This window comes from Macrosteles quadrilineatus, unplaced genomic scaffold (genome assembly GCF_028750875.1).
Source record: "Macrosteles quadrilineatus isolate MER2022 unplaced genomic scaffold, UCM_ALF_1.0 Scaffold_13__1_contigs__length_4303367, whole genome shotgun sequence".
NCBI classification, from domain to species: Eukaryota; Metazoa; Arthropoda; class Insecta; order Hemiptera; family Cicadellidae; genus Macrosteles; species Macrosteles quadrilineatus.
Genome location: NW_026542606.1, coordinates 3,081,994 through 3,098,977, shown reverse-complemented (window position 1 = coordinate 3,098,977; position 16,984 = coordinate 3,081,994). Strand labels below are relative to the sequence as shown.

The window sequence follows — 16,984 nt, the reverse complement described above, 5'->3', positions numbered from 1 at the left end:
ATCTATAGCACAATAAATCTTTCAAAATTATATTAAGTTAGAACAAAAAACAGAAAATACATTTTTTTAGTAGGTTTATCCAAATATATTATTGTTTCCAACTAAGCAGTAACACAGAAAGTTTAATTGCTTTTAGTATTCTGCCATTCTGCCTATGTCAATCAGGATCCTAGATATTTATAAATTTAAATAATTTTGTTTATGTTATTTAATTGGTTATAAATTTATAAAATGATAAAAATTAAACTTAACTGATGTTACTCGATTTAAGACACGAAATCCCTTACTTATTTATAAACTTTATGTATTATTTAAAAAAAGTGCTAAATAATTAAATAAAAGGTACTAGCAAAGCTTCAAGTTTGTAAAAGGTGTTATAGACTATCCTAATTTATCATGTAATGATAACAATAACATATTTAGGGGTAAATATAAATGAATTTCAATCGATTTCATAAATAGGCTACCCTAAATACCCGGGTATTTATGGATTTTGGGTACAGACTAACCTTGATATAACGAACCTCGATATAACGAATTCCTTGATATAACGAATTTTTTTTAATCCCCTAGAACTCTCCATAAGAGACTATGTATATTTTACCTCTACCTAACAAACAAACCATAACAACGACCTTGATTTAACAAATTTTTCGTGATTTAGGCTAATATAAGACACCTCAATATAACGAATTTATCATTGTCAGAACCTCTACATTGCGAATTTAACCTCTGCATAACGAATTGTCTACGTCTTTCCCTTGATATAACAAATCCCCCACCCCAGTATTGTTTTTAGAAAATCTGTTTCTTTATCAAATGAAATGGAAAGGTGACGTCATCGCTTGCGCTCACATTCGTCTGCTCCGTTCTACACATCTCTCTGTCTGCTGTCGCTGCGCACGCAATGTTGCAACTGAGAACTGATTTCATTCACTGAGGACTGATGACGACGTAATCTGTAGTTAAGCTGTGATTGGGTGATAAGTAAATATGGCGAATTGTACAATTTTTGGATAAAGAGAAATCTAAGAAAGAATATAAAAACAAAAGCAAAGAGAAAGAATAGCAACATCGTTATTTTAACATTCCTTAATTTACGAGTGTTTTTATTATCTTTAAGTTGGCTATGAATATGCACTTTAATAATGACTTATCTAATAATTTATTGCTTTCAAAACGATTTGTTTCAACTAGCAACACCAATGCTATAGTTAATGATTATTATTGACATTCCTCTGTTGTGATAAATCAGTACGTTACTGTACTGTAAGTAGCCTACCGGCCTATCACGGAACAGTCAGTAGCTTATAAAACTTTCTACTGTTTTGTTTTGTTTTTTACATGGTTTATGACTACGCAATGCAGTGTTTGGCTAGGTTTTAGAAGTTTTAGGAGGGTTAAAACAAGCTGTGATTTTAAACTTACAGTTTTTAACCTGTACCAAGGTCAACCATTGTCATGATTGCGCAATATTCAAGATCCCTCACAGGGTGTCCACTGAAAATTTGCCATTGATTTCCATGACTTTCCATGACTATCCATGACCATTTACCGTTGATTCCCATGACTCACGAACTTAACTCGAAAATTATAATGTAACATACACACACAAAATACTGCCTAGACATGTTATTTCACAGAAATTACTGAAATATGTATTAACAGATAACAATGGAGTAATACATTTTGTAAAAATATGGTATTCAAAATATGGAAGGAAAAAAGAAAACCCAGTCTACTCCGCCCCCATAGCTGGCCAAGTTCACTCTCCACTTTATTTTTTCCTTACTGTATGCTTTTTATTATTAATTTTTTATTGAGTTTACAGTGATTCCAAAAATTAGCTTACCAAAAAAGATATAACTTAAGACAAATCAAAACATTATAACAATATTTGTATTGGAATTTGAGTTGTAATAATCAAGTTGTAACATTTTAATAACCTGTACACTACTGTTGCAACAATATCCTACAAATATCAAATTAAATTATAAGATAAAGTAGGTACAGATTGTATTGAACTATTAAAAACTCAAAACTCTCATCAACTAATACAAACACTGTAATAAACTGTTGTGAAGTGTTGTGAATTTATGAAAAATTCTGAAGCTACAATAGACGGTGTTACAGCCGACTAGAGCATTAAGTCCCGTCAAATCCATGCATCATTGGGGATTTCCATGACTTTCCATAACTTTTTGCCTATTTCCATGACTTTCAATGACCAGAATTTTTTTCCATGACTTTCCCTGACTTTCCAGAATGTGAACACCCTGCCTCACCTTTATTATGCCGGATAATTTAGGTTCTACCATTGACTATTGGATACAGAAGGTTCTACTGTACAATGAACACTGTACTGTAAAGTATTGTAGCCTATGCTTCTTTAATTGTGTTTTAATGAGGTCAAATCCCGGCCTATATTGACCGACGCTGGTTCTGAACCTCGACTTAGCGAAATTCCTGCAAACCTAACCTCTATATAACGAACTTCATTTTAACGAAATCCTTGATATAACGAATATTCAGTTCGGTCCCTTCAGATTCGTTATACTGAGGTTGGACTGTATTTACCCCGAGTTTTAAATACCTGGGTATTTTACATCACTACTTGTAATATATAAAATATGTATTTTTAGACAATCTTTAACTTTTGTATTTACAAAAATCCTCTAATACCAATAATTTGTGAAATATTGTCAAAAAAGTGAAAATTGGCCGCCATTTTCCAAGATGGCGGCTGAAGCACAGCCGGGATTTATGGGGACTTTTGATATTTTATTTATTTAGGCTTACTAAACAACTGTGCAAAGTTTCCACTTAGTCCGAATTTGTTAGGTCGAATGGCAGTTTTATCCCTAAAATTCCTGGACTATAAGCTGCAGTACGTATGCTACTAGTACATAACAATAATAGCCAACTTTAACTTAAGTTAAAAATCGAGGCCAACAAAGACATGAAAGATGTAAAGCTGATTTTTGCATGGTGATAGTGTATGATAGGAAGGGTGTTTTCTTAAAGTTCCCCGAATTTCCCCCCCCCCTGCTTCCCCTTAAAACCCCCCCTCCCCCCAAACACCAGATTGAAAGGGTAGTGTTTTACTAAATCACCTATATCTTTTGGTATAAACGAGCTATCAGCATAAATTGTTTTTTCTTTGAACTCCCTGTTAAATTACTATAAATTCAGAGGTTGCTTAGCTTTTTTGCAAATAACTTTTAAATGGTGAGGAAATCGACCAGAGTGGAAGTTGATATTCTGAAAGAGAATAAAATTTCCTACAAATTGGTACCATGCACTTCTTGGATATACTCATAATAAGCAGTCAAAAGGGCTGCAGGCAAAAGGGAGGGAGTTCATAGAAAAAACAATCACTACGTTTGATGATTTTATGCTAGCCTTCATCAAAAGATATAGGTGATTTAGTAAAACACTACACTTTCAACCTGGTGTTTGGGGGAAGGGGGGGGGGTTAAGGGGAAGCAAGGGGGGGGGGAAATTCGGAGAACTTTCAGAAAACACCCTTCCTATTATATACTATCACCATGCAAAAAATCTGCTTTATATCCTTCGTGTCTAGGTTCTCACATAAAGTGACTGGGCTATAAGAGGGTAAGCACTGGGGTACGTGCACTTTAAGTGTATGAAAAGGGCAAGTAAAGCACTCACCACCTTTATACACTCCATTTGCGTGCATTTGCTGTACTTAACCCCTAAATAAAAAAAAAGCTCAGCTGTTATTTTACTTAGGACTATAGGAGAGCATCACTTACACCCTTCATCCATGCATCTAACTCAATTTTTATTAAATTGTTACTTGCCCCTTCATTCACCCAACTCTTCAATTGTTAAAATAACTAAAGTATACCCGAAATTTAAAAAAGGTAGCACATTAGAAGCAAGCAACTACAGACCAATTTCCCTCGTTTCCACCTTCTCCAAAATATACAAAAAAGTTGTTTTAAAAAGACTTTTAGACCACTGCACAAATCACAACCTACTAAACAACCTTCAACATGGATTTACAAAAGGGAAATCCACAACAACAGCAATAATTCAGATGGTTGAGTCCCTGATTGACAGCCTAGATGAAGGAAATCTAACAACAGGAATCTTTCTTGATTTCAGTAAGGCATTTGACTGCCTTGACCACCAGCTAATCATTAAAAAGCTGGATTCCCTGGGGGTATCAGGGATAGTAAGAGAATGGTTTCAAAGCTACCTTACAGACAGGAGTCAGTTTGTAGAACTAAGGCACAGAGATAACAGCCTAATAAGAAAAACAAGATCAAATTTTCAACCAATAAATCGAGGAGTTCCCCAAGGTTCAGTTATGGGTCCGGTACTGTTTATTCTTTTTACCAACGATTTGCCGCAACAAATAGGAGACGCCTGCCTTACTCTTATGTATGCTGATGACACAACCTTAGTGTTTAATGAACCACTAGCTGAAAATCTAGAAGTAAAATCCTATGTGTCACTCAGTATGGCCTACCAATACTGCTATAACAATGATCTCGCAGTAAACACGTCTAAAACAACTCAAATAGCTTTTGGCCGTAAATCTCAAGAAGTGCCACGACTCCCAGATGTAGAAGTGGAAGATGAAGCTAAGTTTTTGGGCATCACACTCGACAAGAATTTAACCTGGACCCCTCATGTGGACAATATATGTAAAAAATTAAGTTCAACCATCTATGCTCTTAAACATATAAAAAATGCAACAGATGACATGACAACAAAAGTAGCATACTTTGCACTTTTCGAGTCGCATATGAGATATGGACTTGTAGCATGGGGTGGAACCTCTGTCACTAACATGCAAAGAGTTCTCAGAAAACAAAAAAAGGCAGTCAGAATAACTGCAGGACTCCACAGACTCGACAGCTGCAGGGAAGCATTCAGGTCACTCAAAGTACTTACCCTTGTAGCACTCTACATCCAGGAAGTTGTGTTATTTGCAGTAAGAAATAACCCAACAAGGCGTGGCGAAATGCACCAACACAACCTGAGAAACACCATGCAGTACAACCTTCCACAACATCGCACGGCACAGTTTGAAAAGAAACCTTCATACGCAGGAATGAAAATCTACAACAGGCTACCTCCAGATCTAAGAAGCAAGTCAGAAGATGACCTCAAACCAGCTTTGCATCAATGGCTCATTAATCGACCTTTCTATTCCTTAGAAGAATACCATCAACAGGTCTTTGACCAAACAACACCTCAACCAAACATTTAGAAAAAATTGTAAATTGACGCTACTACTATTCTTAATGAATGTGTAAATAAAGATTATTTGTCTATTGTCTATTGTCTATTGTTTCAGCAATAGGGATTGCACTATTTGTTTTATAATTATAAGGACCATAACACATTTTAATCAAAACCAGGTTTTTCCTAAAATCTGATTTTCCTTTTTTATGGGAAAATAACATGAATTACAATAACTTATGAATAACTTTGAAAACCACTTTTTTGAGTTCAGGGTGGCCCAAAACAGGTATATCCACTCAAAACTCAACTTCGAAAATTTTGACGAAAACAATAGGCCCTACCTACTTTCTCCATATACTATGGTATAGGCGGAGAAAGTAAAAATGCATATTGATATCTATAATTGATTTTTCAGGTATCACTATAGACACATCACAAAGTAATATTTATCACTTACTGTGCTTTGTCTTCGTGGGTTCCTGGGTGAGGACGAAGGTGATGGTGGTTTACTAGGGAACTCATCAATGTACCTTTTCCATCGCTTTTTTGATTCAGTTGTCGGAGTTGCTACAAACTAAAAAAGAAATTGCAGTAAATAATTTATTACTAACAAACCACAAAAACATTTTTTTTACCAATATTAGATTAATAGGTCAATTATGTGTTTACAAATTAGTATTGAGGTGTATTAGATAATTATGATGGATGAGGAGTTTAAAAGATTCCAAGAGATCTGTAATTCAAAAAGTTGCTTGAATTGCTCATTTAAAACTTTAAAAGTATTTATTATAAATTATAACATAACTGATGATGCTCCTACGGTTTTTAATTAGGGTGTGACATAGTGTAACAGGCCAAATGGGTATGGGGGATTAAGTTCAGACGGTATTGAGACTATTTTAAGAAGACTTCAGTTTACCTGGTGTTTTCAGAGGGAAATGTCACATTAATAGATGTAATGCGACGTCTAATGACACATTGAACGACTAGAATAGAGGTTGAAAAGTTATTCTTTATTGATAAACTTCTAGACAATGACTGGAGAGCCCCAGTGGCGGCTAGCCCATAAGGACTCTCGGACGCCGCTCTTCCAGCAATTCATAAATAAATTAAATTTTAATATTCTCCTCTTCAGTTAGCTTAGTAAGGACCAAGATGTATGGAGTAAAAGAGGTGGGCCAGACAGAGCGGACAGCACGTGATGTTGTCACTGTAGTCCCGGCACCATAGTTATTCAGACACGATCTAAGCTGATATGGAGGTTTTCACGTTATGATACAAATATCTTTGTCTACTAAATAATTTTTCTTTATGATTTTGAATTAAAATTAATTGTGGCCAGTTTGACAATAATAAATAGCCAATTAGGCCTGTATGTTGCATAGAAATTATGAAATGCGGGCGTCTACCAATACAGTCAGAATAATAATAAACACTTCAGAATCATTTTAGAAAAATATATATAACCCTGCCCTTTTTACTGGTTAGTTAATAAAATATATGTTTTAGCACTAGGTAAAAAAGTTGCCTGTTAGAAATTACTTCAACTGCTTTTTGATGTTGGTTATAAATAAAAAGCGATCCATATTCATTTTTCTTTTCTTCCTTTTCTACTGTATTGTCAATGAGGCAGAATGTTCTACAAAATGGAAATTTAGAAAAGTTGTGCAAGCTGCGTTGTAAAAATAAAACACCGTAATGCAGGTTAAATGTAACTTGAGATTTTGGAAAAGGAATTTGAAAAACAATGAAAATTAAATATTTTAAACTCCCTGATATGAAAAAACCGCCTCTGTGAAGAAAGTAAAAACATTAAGCCATAAAGTTGGTTGTTTACCTCTAGACCATCTTGAGCTATTTGCTCAAAGAAGAATAGTAGGGGAGTCTAATGAGATTGAAGTTTTTAAGCACGCAACAACAAATGAATGGCAAAGAAAAAATAACAAATAAATAAGATACGTCAGTAGTAAATTGGAAAAATTTTTAAGAATTCTAATACTGTAATGTATTTTATGACTTTACATACATACAATGGCTATACATTTACAATGGCGAGTGATACATTACCTTGTAAACAAAGCGTTTTTATTTCAAATGTTTTTTTCTATTCATAAAAATATTAAGTTCCATCCCTAATTACACTAATCTAATAAATGTGCATTACCAAAATGCCTTTATTTGGTAAATGCATGGTGAAAAATGTTTGTTTATTTCAATAATTTGAAGAGTTCTAAGTCTAAAGGGTATCTAATTAACTTACTAATATGTTAATGAACAACTGTACTTAAGTAGGCTATCCTAAAAATGTATACATCATAAAATTATATGCTATCTCCCGAATCAGAGTACATCTATTCAACGTTATAACAACGATTGCAGAAATGGACATCTATATCTACAGGGTGTCCCGGAACTCTCTACCAATATTTTAGGGCATTGCTCCTGGGTAAGAAACATACCTAAATATCATATTTAAATTGTCCGGAAGTCCTTAGTTACTCACACAGCCACCATTTTGTTTTTTCCAGTTATTAATTTTTTTCTAATGAATGGTTAAACATACGAAATGAAAACTTTGCACAAACATTAATGACAACTAGACAAAGCTACAAAAAAATTATGAAGATTTTTCAAATTCATAAAACAAAATGGCGACCATTTAAAATGTTGTTTCTTAAATAGCTCAAAAACCGTTGATTTTATAAAAATTTTAAATGGCCGCCATTTTGTTTTATGAATTTGAGAAATCGTCATAATTTTTTTGTAGCTTTGTCTAGTTGTCATTAATGTTTGTGCAAAGTTTCCATTTCGTATGTTTAACCATTCTTTAGAAAAAAATTAATAACTGAAAAAAACAAAATGGTGGCTGTGTGAGTAACTAAGGACTTCCGGACAATTTAAATATGATATTTAGGTATGTTTCTTACCCAGGAGCAATGCCCTAAAATATTGGTAGAGAGTTCCGGGACACCCTGTATAAAAGAGAAACTATGTATGTATACGTATGTATATACGTTATAGACTCCGAAACCGCTCGACAGATTGTAATGAAACTTTCAGGCATTCTATTCAAGGATCTTTCAAGGATGGTTTGTGTAAAGTTTGGTGCAGATCCGTCAAAAGGGCTCCGCCCCAGAGGGTTTTAAGTGGGCCAATGTCAGACTTTTTGAACTACAATGTTTACAAATAAATCTATATTTATAAAAGAGGAAGTTTGTATATATGTATATATATTAATAAGCAAAATAATAAAAACCAGAGTACCCTGAAATTCATTTTTATTTAAACTGATACGTATTTCGGCACTAAGGCCATGATCACAGTATGAGCTATATGTATATATATATATATGTGTTTGACCGTTATGGACTACAAAACCGCTCGACAGATTGTAATGAATCTTTCAGGCATTTATTTAAGGATGGTTTGTGTGAAGTTTGGTGCAGATCCGTCAAAAGGGCTCCGCCCCAGTGGCTCTGGAGTTTCCCATGTTAACCTTATTGAGTACTCATATTTAAATAGAATTAAAGAATCTTAACACCTGTTTCAACTAAAAAATTTGATTCTGTGATGATCAATAGCATTAAAAGGTTACAATATCTACCAAAAGGGTGCAGCACTATTAATTGTCAAAATTTATGACAACAGTTAGTTTCTAATCCCAACCAAGCAGCTGTGATACAAAATTAGAACTGTCAAAGTAAGATTGTGTTTTATGTTTATGTTTTTAATTTAATAAATAATTTTTTGATAGTGTGTAAATAAGGAGTTTTAATTTTTAAGTGCGTAATTCATTAACGTATTGACTTTCTTTTTTCCAAAATGTTTATAAAAATAAAAAAATCTATTGTACCCTATTTGTATGGTTTATTACCCAAAAAATAATGTCTGGCATACGAAAGTAATATTTTAAGTTAATTGAGCGGAGCGAGCGAAGCTCTTATACGTCGACTCTTATGCATTTCGTAATACGCAAACTCCTCCTAGACGGCTGAATCAATCGTTTTCAAATTTTGCATGGTGATAAAGACCATATCGGTGAGTGCCAACATCTATATGGCGTTAAAAAAGTCTCTCAGGAATCCGCCCCACTGGGTCTCAAAGTTTCAATGTAATCCTTATGGAAGCAGTATTTGACACATAAACAAAGACATAAATGATCAGCTGTTGACTTTTGAATGCAGTAGATAAAGAAATAGCTGATAGCATTATTCCACAGATATTAGAACAGAAACGGTATGGATCATAAATATTATAATCAAATGATGACACTAGCTTGAGCTCCGTGACGTATGAAGTGGTGAAGGAAGTAGTAAAGGTGAGCAGTCTGGAGTATGGAAACTGTTTATGACGATTAGATTAAGGTATCTGCATCCCTAAAATTCTATGGGAAGGGAGGAAAACAGGTCCGCGACGTAGGAAGTGGTGAAGAAAGTAGTAAAGGCTAGCAGTCTGTAGTGTGGAAACTGTTTATGACGATTAGATTAAGGTATCTGCATTCCTAAAATTCTATGGGAAGATAGGAAAACAGGTCCACGACGTAGGAAGTGGTGAAGGAAGTAAGGGCGAGCTGTCCGGATTGTGGGAACTGTTTATGACGATTAGATTAAGGTATATGCAATACTAAAATGCTATTAGAAGGGAAGTAAACAGGTCCGCGACGTATGAAGTGGTGAAGGAAGTAGTAAAGGTGAGCAGTCTGGGGTTTGGAAACTGTTTATGACGATTAGATTAAGGTATCTGCATTCTTAAAATTCTATGCGAAGGGAGGAAAACAGGTCCGCGACGTAGGAAGTGGTGAAGGAAGTGGTCAAGGCGAGCTGTCCGGAGTGTGGGAACTGTTTATGACGATTAGATTAAGGTATCTGCAATCCCAAAATGCTATTGGAAGGGAATGAAACAGGTCCGCGACGTATGAAGTGGTGAAGGAAGTAGTAAAGGTGAGCAGTCTGGGGTGTAGAAACTGTTTATGACGATTAGATTAAGGTATCTGCATTCCTAAAATATTATGGGAAGGGAGGAAAAGAGGTCCGCGACGTAGGAAGTGGTGAAGGAAGTAGTAAAGGCGAGCAGTCTGGAGTGTGAAAACTGTTTATGACGATTAGATTAAGGTATCTGCATTCCTAAAATTCTATGGGAAGGGAGGAAAACAGGTCCGCGACGTAGGAAGTGGTGAAGGAAGTAGTAAAGGCGAGCAGTCTGGACTGTGGAAACTGTTTGTGACGATTAGATTAAGGTATCTGCATTCCTAAAATTCTATGGGAAGGGAGGAAAACAGGTCCGCGGCGAGTTAGGAAGTGGTGTAGGAAGTAGTAAAGGCGAGCAGTCTGGAGTGTGGGAACTGTTTATGACGTTTAGATTAAGGTATCTGCAATCCTAAAATGCTATGGGAAGGGAGGAAAACAGGTCTGTGACGTAGGGTGTGGTGAAGGAAGTAGTAAAGGTGAGCAGTGTTGAGTTTGGGAATGGATTAATGTATCTGCAATGCTAAAATGCTACGGGAAGAGACTGTAGACTGTATGTTAAATTGATTTTGAAGCACGAATCGATAGACATTCTCGATACATGCAATTGTTTACAATCAAAATTTACAACTGAGTTAACAACAGCTAATTTTTACTCCATAGAGGCTAAAAACGATTTTTACTCCCTAAATATTAAAAATGCTACTTAAGACCCGCAACGCATGCATTAAAAACTACTGTTTTTACTGCAGTATGACAAAAACAATATAATATGAACCCTTGATGACTCCGCTCAATTTTGTGGATGCCTCTGCGAACGCCACTTAGTACTTTTAGTGGATTACTAAAAGTTTATCTACATACAGCAGATCTATGGAATAATAATTATTCTCTTTAGCGTTAACTTCCCGTTGCGAAGCACGGGTATGGTGGCTAGTATATTTTAAAAGCAGATGTTTACTTTAACCAACTGTTTTGTAGGTTTGAATAATCACACCATTCTGTATTAGTCATGATTTCAAATAGTGCCACAATGTTTCTACAGAGTGCAGCACAGAAAAATATTTTACTTTTGAATAAGTCCAAATATATTAAACCCCAATTGCAGCACACCTGTGCATTAACATTTAAATTCTCCAATGTTAAATATGTAAACATAAAAACCTTTATCAAAGCATTATAAACAATAAAAGGGATGGCAATGCCTTAATATTTTTATCTTTTGTTCTATACCCACACAATCTAACATAAATTATTAAGCGAAAAATAATCGTGCGTGCTATCTCAGGTATTCAAATGCCTCTCAATTGGTTATTAACCCACCACATTACTGCCAGTAAAAGAAGGAACTCCAATAATAGTAATGCGAAACTTAAATATTTTTTAAATATTATCTGTGCAACGTTACCAGACTGACGATTTAAAAAATGACACCAAAATTGATTGAAGCAAAAACTATCAGTGACAAGTTTAAAGGAGAAATAGTATTAATCCCAAGAATACTGATGATTTCATCCGAATTACCCTCTGAATTTAAGCAACTACAATTTCCTTTGTGTCTTGCTTTCGCAATCACCATTATCCATTCATCCATCATCAATGCACGAGGGCAATCTCTGACTGTCGTCAGCTTAAATTTAGAAAATGCATGCTTTTCACACAGACAGCTGTATGTTGCGTGCTCACGTGATGGTAGGTACGCCTGAAAGCTTGTATATTTATACACCTAATGTAAAAACAAAAAACATTGTTTATCCACTAGCAATTAAGTAAAATATTCTATTTTTATTTTTGGTATACACTTTTATTATTTGTCGTAAAGAACAAATTACTATTTAAAATAATAGTTGATAAGCGCAGCAACGCGCGCCGCGTAACTGCTAGTTAATTTAATAAACAAATGATCTAATATTAATGGAGAAATATAATAAAGAATGATATATTAATAAATTAGGAACCAAGAAATACTCATTTTAACAATTGCGTAGTACAAACTGGCATAAACAACGCAACATAACATCTAAAAGTGTTGTGTGATGGCTGTAAGTAGCGGCTCGAGGACTGCAGTTACGTCACCGCCTTGGCCCGATGGGCGAGGGGGGAGAGGGGCGCGCTCTGTCTGGCCCACCTATTTTACTCCCCATATATCTTGGGCGAGGACTGCGGCCCCCAAAATCCCAATACATATAGTCTTATGGCAGAATAACCATATTCTGTGTGTCAAGCTACCGTTTTGATAGGTAGAACTGTTGTTGGCGCACCTGTTTGTCATAACTCAAATCATCTCATTTCTAAAACTAGAAAACAACTGAGCTAACCTCAAACTGTTATTTTGATGTTGTGAATAATGAATAGTCATGTAAGAGTACCGTTTGTGCGTGTATAAGTAAAATACTAACTGTATACTTTTAGTTAATTGATTTCACATCCAGTTTAGTCCATTAGGCCCTGCATTTCTGGTTAATTAATATTATTGAAGTATAATAGGTTTTTAGGTTACCGGTATACGTTTAAATGCAATTTGTCATAAGCTGTATTAGTTATTTGGCTTTCTATTCCTTATAACCTTGGATATTTTATAGATTATTATCATTATTGTATTTTGTTAGTGTTATTTTCAGGACAGAGCCATTTGCAGTCATTTTTATTAAGTTTAATACAATAACGGCCTTGGAAACAAATTTTTTGTTTGTTTATATATATAAAAATATGCAGAGCCCTCCCACCACCTATGAACATCAGCCGCTACTGGTGAACCTTAACCTAACTTTCATAACATAGCTGAAGGTTCCCCTAGAATAAATGAAGATTTAGACAGAGAAAAGAAGGTGCTTTGGAAAAGAATGTCAGCAAAAATAGAACAACTAAGCAGCATGGTTAGATCATTCTCAAGAACGAGAACAGGCATTAGGAACTGTTGTGAAGACCTGAATAGCTTTATCTTGACAATCAATCAACTTGACAATGCTCAAGATGTAAATTGGCGAACAAGAAATGTAGAGGGACAGGGAAAATTTCCTAAACACGCAAAGAAAAAAGATGCCTCAATTCAAACTGGTGACTCACAGTCTATCAGTTGTCAAGTGACAGAGGATAAAAGCGAGGAAAGGATTTGTTCTCACATGGATGGCAAGTGTAACCCAGAAGAAGTTCAGCTAAATGCAGGGGAACACAGTAACCAACCGTAGTTCAAGCAGCTATCTAGGAAAAATGGTAGAAAAGAAAAAGAGCAGAACAAATCAATCAGTACAGAGTCAAAACAAGAAGAAGGCAAAGTATTACATCAAACTGATGTACATGCCCAAAAAAGAAGGTTATACAAAGGAGTCAGCCAATTGGGGAAAATAGGGACATACCCAGAAGAGCCCTATCAAAGGACCCACTCAGCAAACCTCGTTCCAATGCCAAGACAAAGGAAGGAAAATCTTTTTCGGAAGTGCTCAGTATTATGAAAGAAAATATTTCACCAGAGGAGAGCGGCAGTGTTGTATCTCTATGCTTCAAATGCTATGCATTTAATTATTTAATCATATGTTATTTTCAAAAATGTGATTCAATTGATATAAATAAACTAGTAACATAAAAAGGCTCATTTTTCATCTATATATTAATTTAACTATTTATTTCAAATATAAACTTACAATACACAACAGAAATGGCGACGAGGAGAGCCTAACGTGTTTTTATTTGTTTTAAAGTTTATTTTATATATTTTTTTCAAAATGAACCAAGAACAATTTGAAATATTAATCAAGACCTTGTCTTCAGCTATTCAAGGTATGTCAAAGACTCAACAATCCAACATCACATTAATTTCCAATTTCGAACAATTTGACTCAAACAAAGAAACTTTTCAACTATACAAAGAAAGATTTGAAAATTACCTAAAGATAAAGAATGCTTTTGATGATAAAACTATTTGTGCCCAGCTTTTTCTCAATAGTGTAGGTTCTAAAACATATGACCTTTTGTCTTCACTCTCAGCTCCAAAAAGTATTAATGAGCAAACCTATGATGATCAATAACAGACTATGTAACAGCTCTTAGGAAACAAATTGCAACTTGCAAACTTACCTGTACATCATGTGAAGCATCTGTATCTGACTTATTCTTAAGATCACAGTTTATCAGGGGAATTCATGACTCTTCAATTAGAGAACAATTAATCCAGACCAAGGACTTAAAATTTGACATTGCCGTAGAAAAGGCAATAGCAATTGAAGCTTCAAAAATAGACAGTGCAACTCTGAACAACTTTTCTAGTCCTCAAACATCGTCACAGGCAGAAGTCAACAAATTATTGACAAGACCAACACACCAGAATTATACACCAAGAAGGACAGCCTACCTCAACAACAGATCTAACAACAGACTAAATCACCCTTCCACAAGACGAAATAAGGTTCATTTGGCAACACTTGGAATTGGAAACCTGTGTTTAAGATGTGGTAAAGCAAATCACATGTCCAGGGAATGTAAAACCAACATATCACGCCTTCACTGCCAAAGCTGTGACAAGGATGGACACATAGCCAAGGTCTGTATATCAACTCTACTATCTAAGAAATATCCAGGCCGACAGTTAATACAATAAGTACTACTCCAAATGATTCACAGGACTTAAACTCACTTTATGGAATAGGGCAACTTCAAATTCTCAATGTATCTGACTACAATTCATCAGACACAGAAAAATTTTTCACAACTATTCTAATCAATGGGAAACCACAAAAGTTTGAGGTGGATTCAGGCGCAGCTCATACCCTTCTACCAAAGGCTCAATTTGATAGACTTAATCTTCCTCAAAACACAATCCAGAGTACAAATATAAGGTTTCGGTCTTACACAAATGAGGTTTTCCAACCCTTAGGCTTAGTTAATGTTCAGGTTGAATACAATGGACGCTCATCTACACAGCAGTTGTTTGTAGTTCCTGACATGTACAGCCCTCTACTAGGTAGGACTTGGATAAGACAACTTGGAGTCCACTTGAACGATCTTGACACCCAGAGACCAAAAGATACCGGTACTTATGTAAACTTAGTTTCCAGTGACACAGACAAACTAGTTACTGCAGTAGAATCAAAATTTCCAGAAATATTTTCACCAGAAATAGGACATATTCCTAATGTCACCTGCTCTCTAAAGTTAAGACCTCAATCCAAACCAGTATTTTTCAAACCTAGACCTTTACCGTATGCACTCCGGGATAGAGTGGGACATGATCTTGACAAACTCGAACAAGACAAAATCATCACTAAAATTGAATCATGTGACTGGGGTTCACCCTTAGTTGTAGTGCCTAAGCCTGATGGTACACTTAGGCTATGCGCAGACTATAAAGTCACAGTCAACCCTCAACTCTACGATTCACACTATCCGATTCCTAGGATCGACGAAACACTCCACAAACTGAGAAAAGCCAAGTTTTTCTGTACTCTCGACCTCTTTAAAGCTTACCTACACATAGGTGTCGATGAAGAAAGTGCTTGTGTTCAAACAATATCAACCCATAAAGGTACTTACAAAGTCAACAGATTGTCTTTTGGAATCAAGACTGCACCCAGCATATTTCAAAAAGTAATGGAACAAGTTCTACAAGACCTTCCAGGTGTCAGCTCTTACTTTGACGACATAATTGTCTACGGTTCAACTTTGGATGAATGTTTCAACAACCTTGTAGCTTGTCTGGAGCGACTTCAAACCAACAATCTTCACCTCAACAGAAATAAATGCACATTCTTCCAAGAAAGCATCACATACTTAGGATATGTTATTGAAAACAACAAGATATCCAAGTCTCCAGCAAAAGTGTCAAATATCCTCAATATTCAAAGACCAAATTCAGTAGAGGAAGTGAGAAAGTTTCTAGGACTTGTAACTTATTATTCAAAATTCATTCCAGCAGCTTCTACCATAACTTACCCTCTACGCCAGTTACTCATCAAGAATAAACCATTCAACTGGACAAAAGATTGTGAGAAAGCGTTCATCAACATCAAGAAGGAAATAGCCTCAGATAGAGTGGTAGTTCCTTTTGACCCGGACCTTCCAGTATCCGTAGCCTGCGATGCAAGCCCACATGGGATCTCAGGAGTACTATCACACATTATCAATGGAGAAGAAAGGCCCATTGCATTTGTCTCCCGCTCACTTTCAAAATCAGAGTCCCAATACAGCCAACTTGATCGCGAAGCACTCGCTATTGTATTTTCTATTGGAAAATTTGTCAACTACCTCTATGGAAGAAAGTTTGAATTGATCACAGATAACCAACCACTCACACGAATATTTCACCCAAAGAATGTTCCTCCAATGACAGCTGGTCGACTTTTACGCTATGCAGTTTTCCTCAGAGGATTTGAATACAACATCAAACATCGGAAAGCAGAACAACACCAAAATGTAGACTTTCTATCCAGGACTTTTCAAACAACGGAACATCGTGGTATCGACACAGCACTGAATAAAGAAGAAGATGAAATAGAACAGAATTCAATCCTTCAAATCTCATCAATCAACATCACGAGTGATTCAATTTCAAAAGAAACTGCGTACGATCCAGGAATGAAAGATCTTATGAAACAAATAAAAGAAGGTGCAAATGATCCAATCTACTCAACCAATCAAGGAATTGTATTCAGAGGAGAACGTGTCTACATTCCAAGATCACTACGCTCTCATGTTTTAGAAGAGCTTCATGCAACACACATAGGAATGGTAAGAATGAAACGACTCGCAAGACTCCACTGTTATTGGCCCGGAATCGACAAAGACATTGAAAATAAAGTTCGATCATG

The 16,984-nt window shown here is 35.5% G+C and overlaps 1 protein-coding gene across 1 annotated transcript in view; it reads right to left on the bottom strand.

The window, feature by feature from the left end:
* The window catches only part of LOC129004971 (DNA topoisomerase 2-binding protein 1-like), a 169,211-nt gene that overhangs the window by 54,458 nt on the left and 97,769 nt on the right, over positions 1-16,984 (bottom strand). Inside the window, exon 18 of the mRNA XM_054433701.1 lies at positions 5,678-5,794. Within this exon, the coding sequence (XP_054289676.1) occupies positions 5,678-5,794 (117 nt within the window). The remainder of the gene's footprint in view (positions 1-5,677; positions 5,795-16,984) is intronic.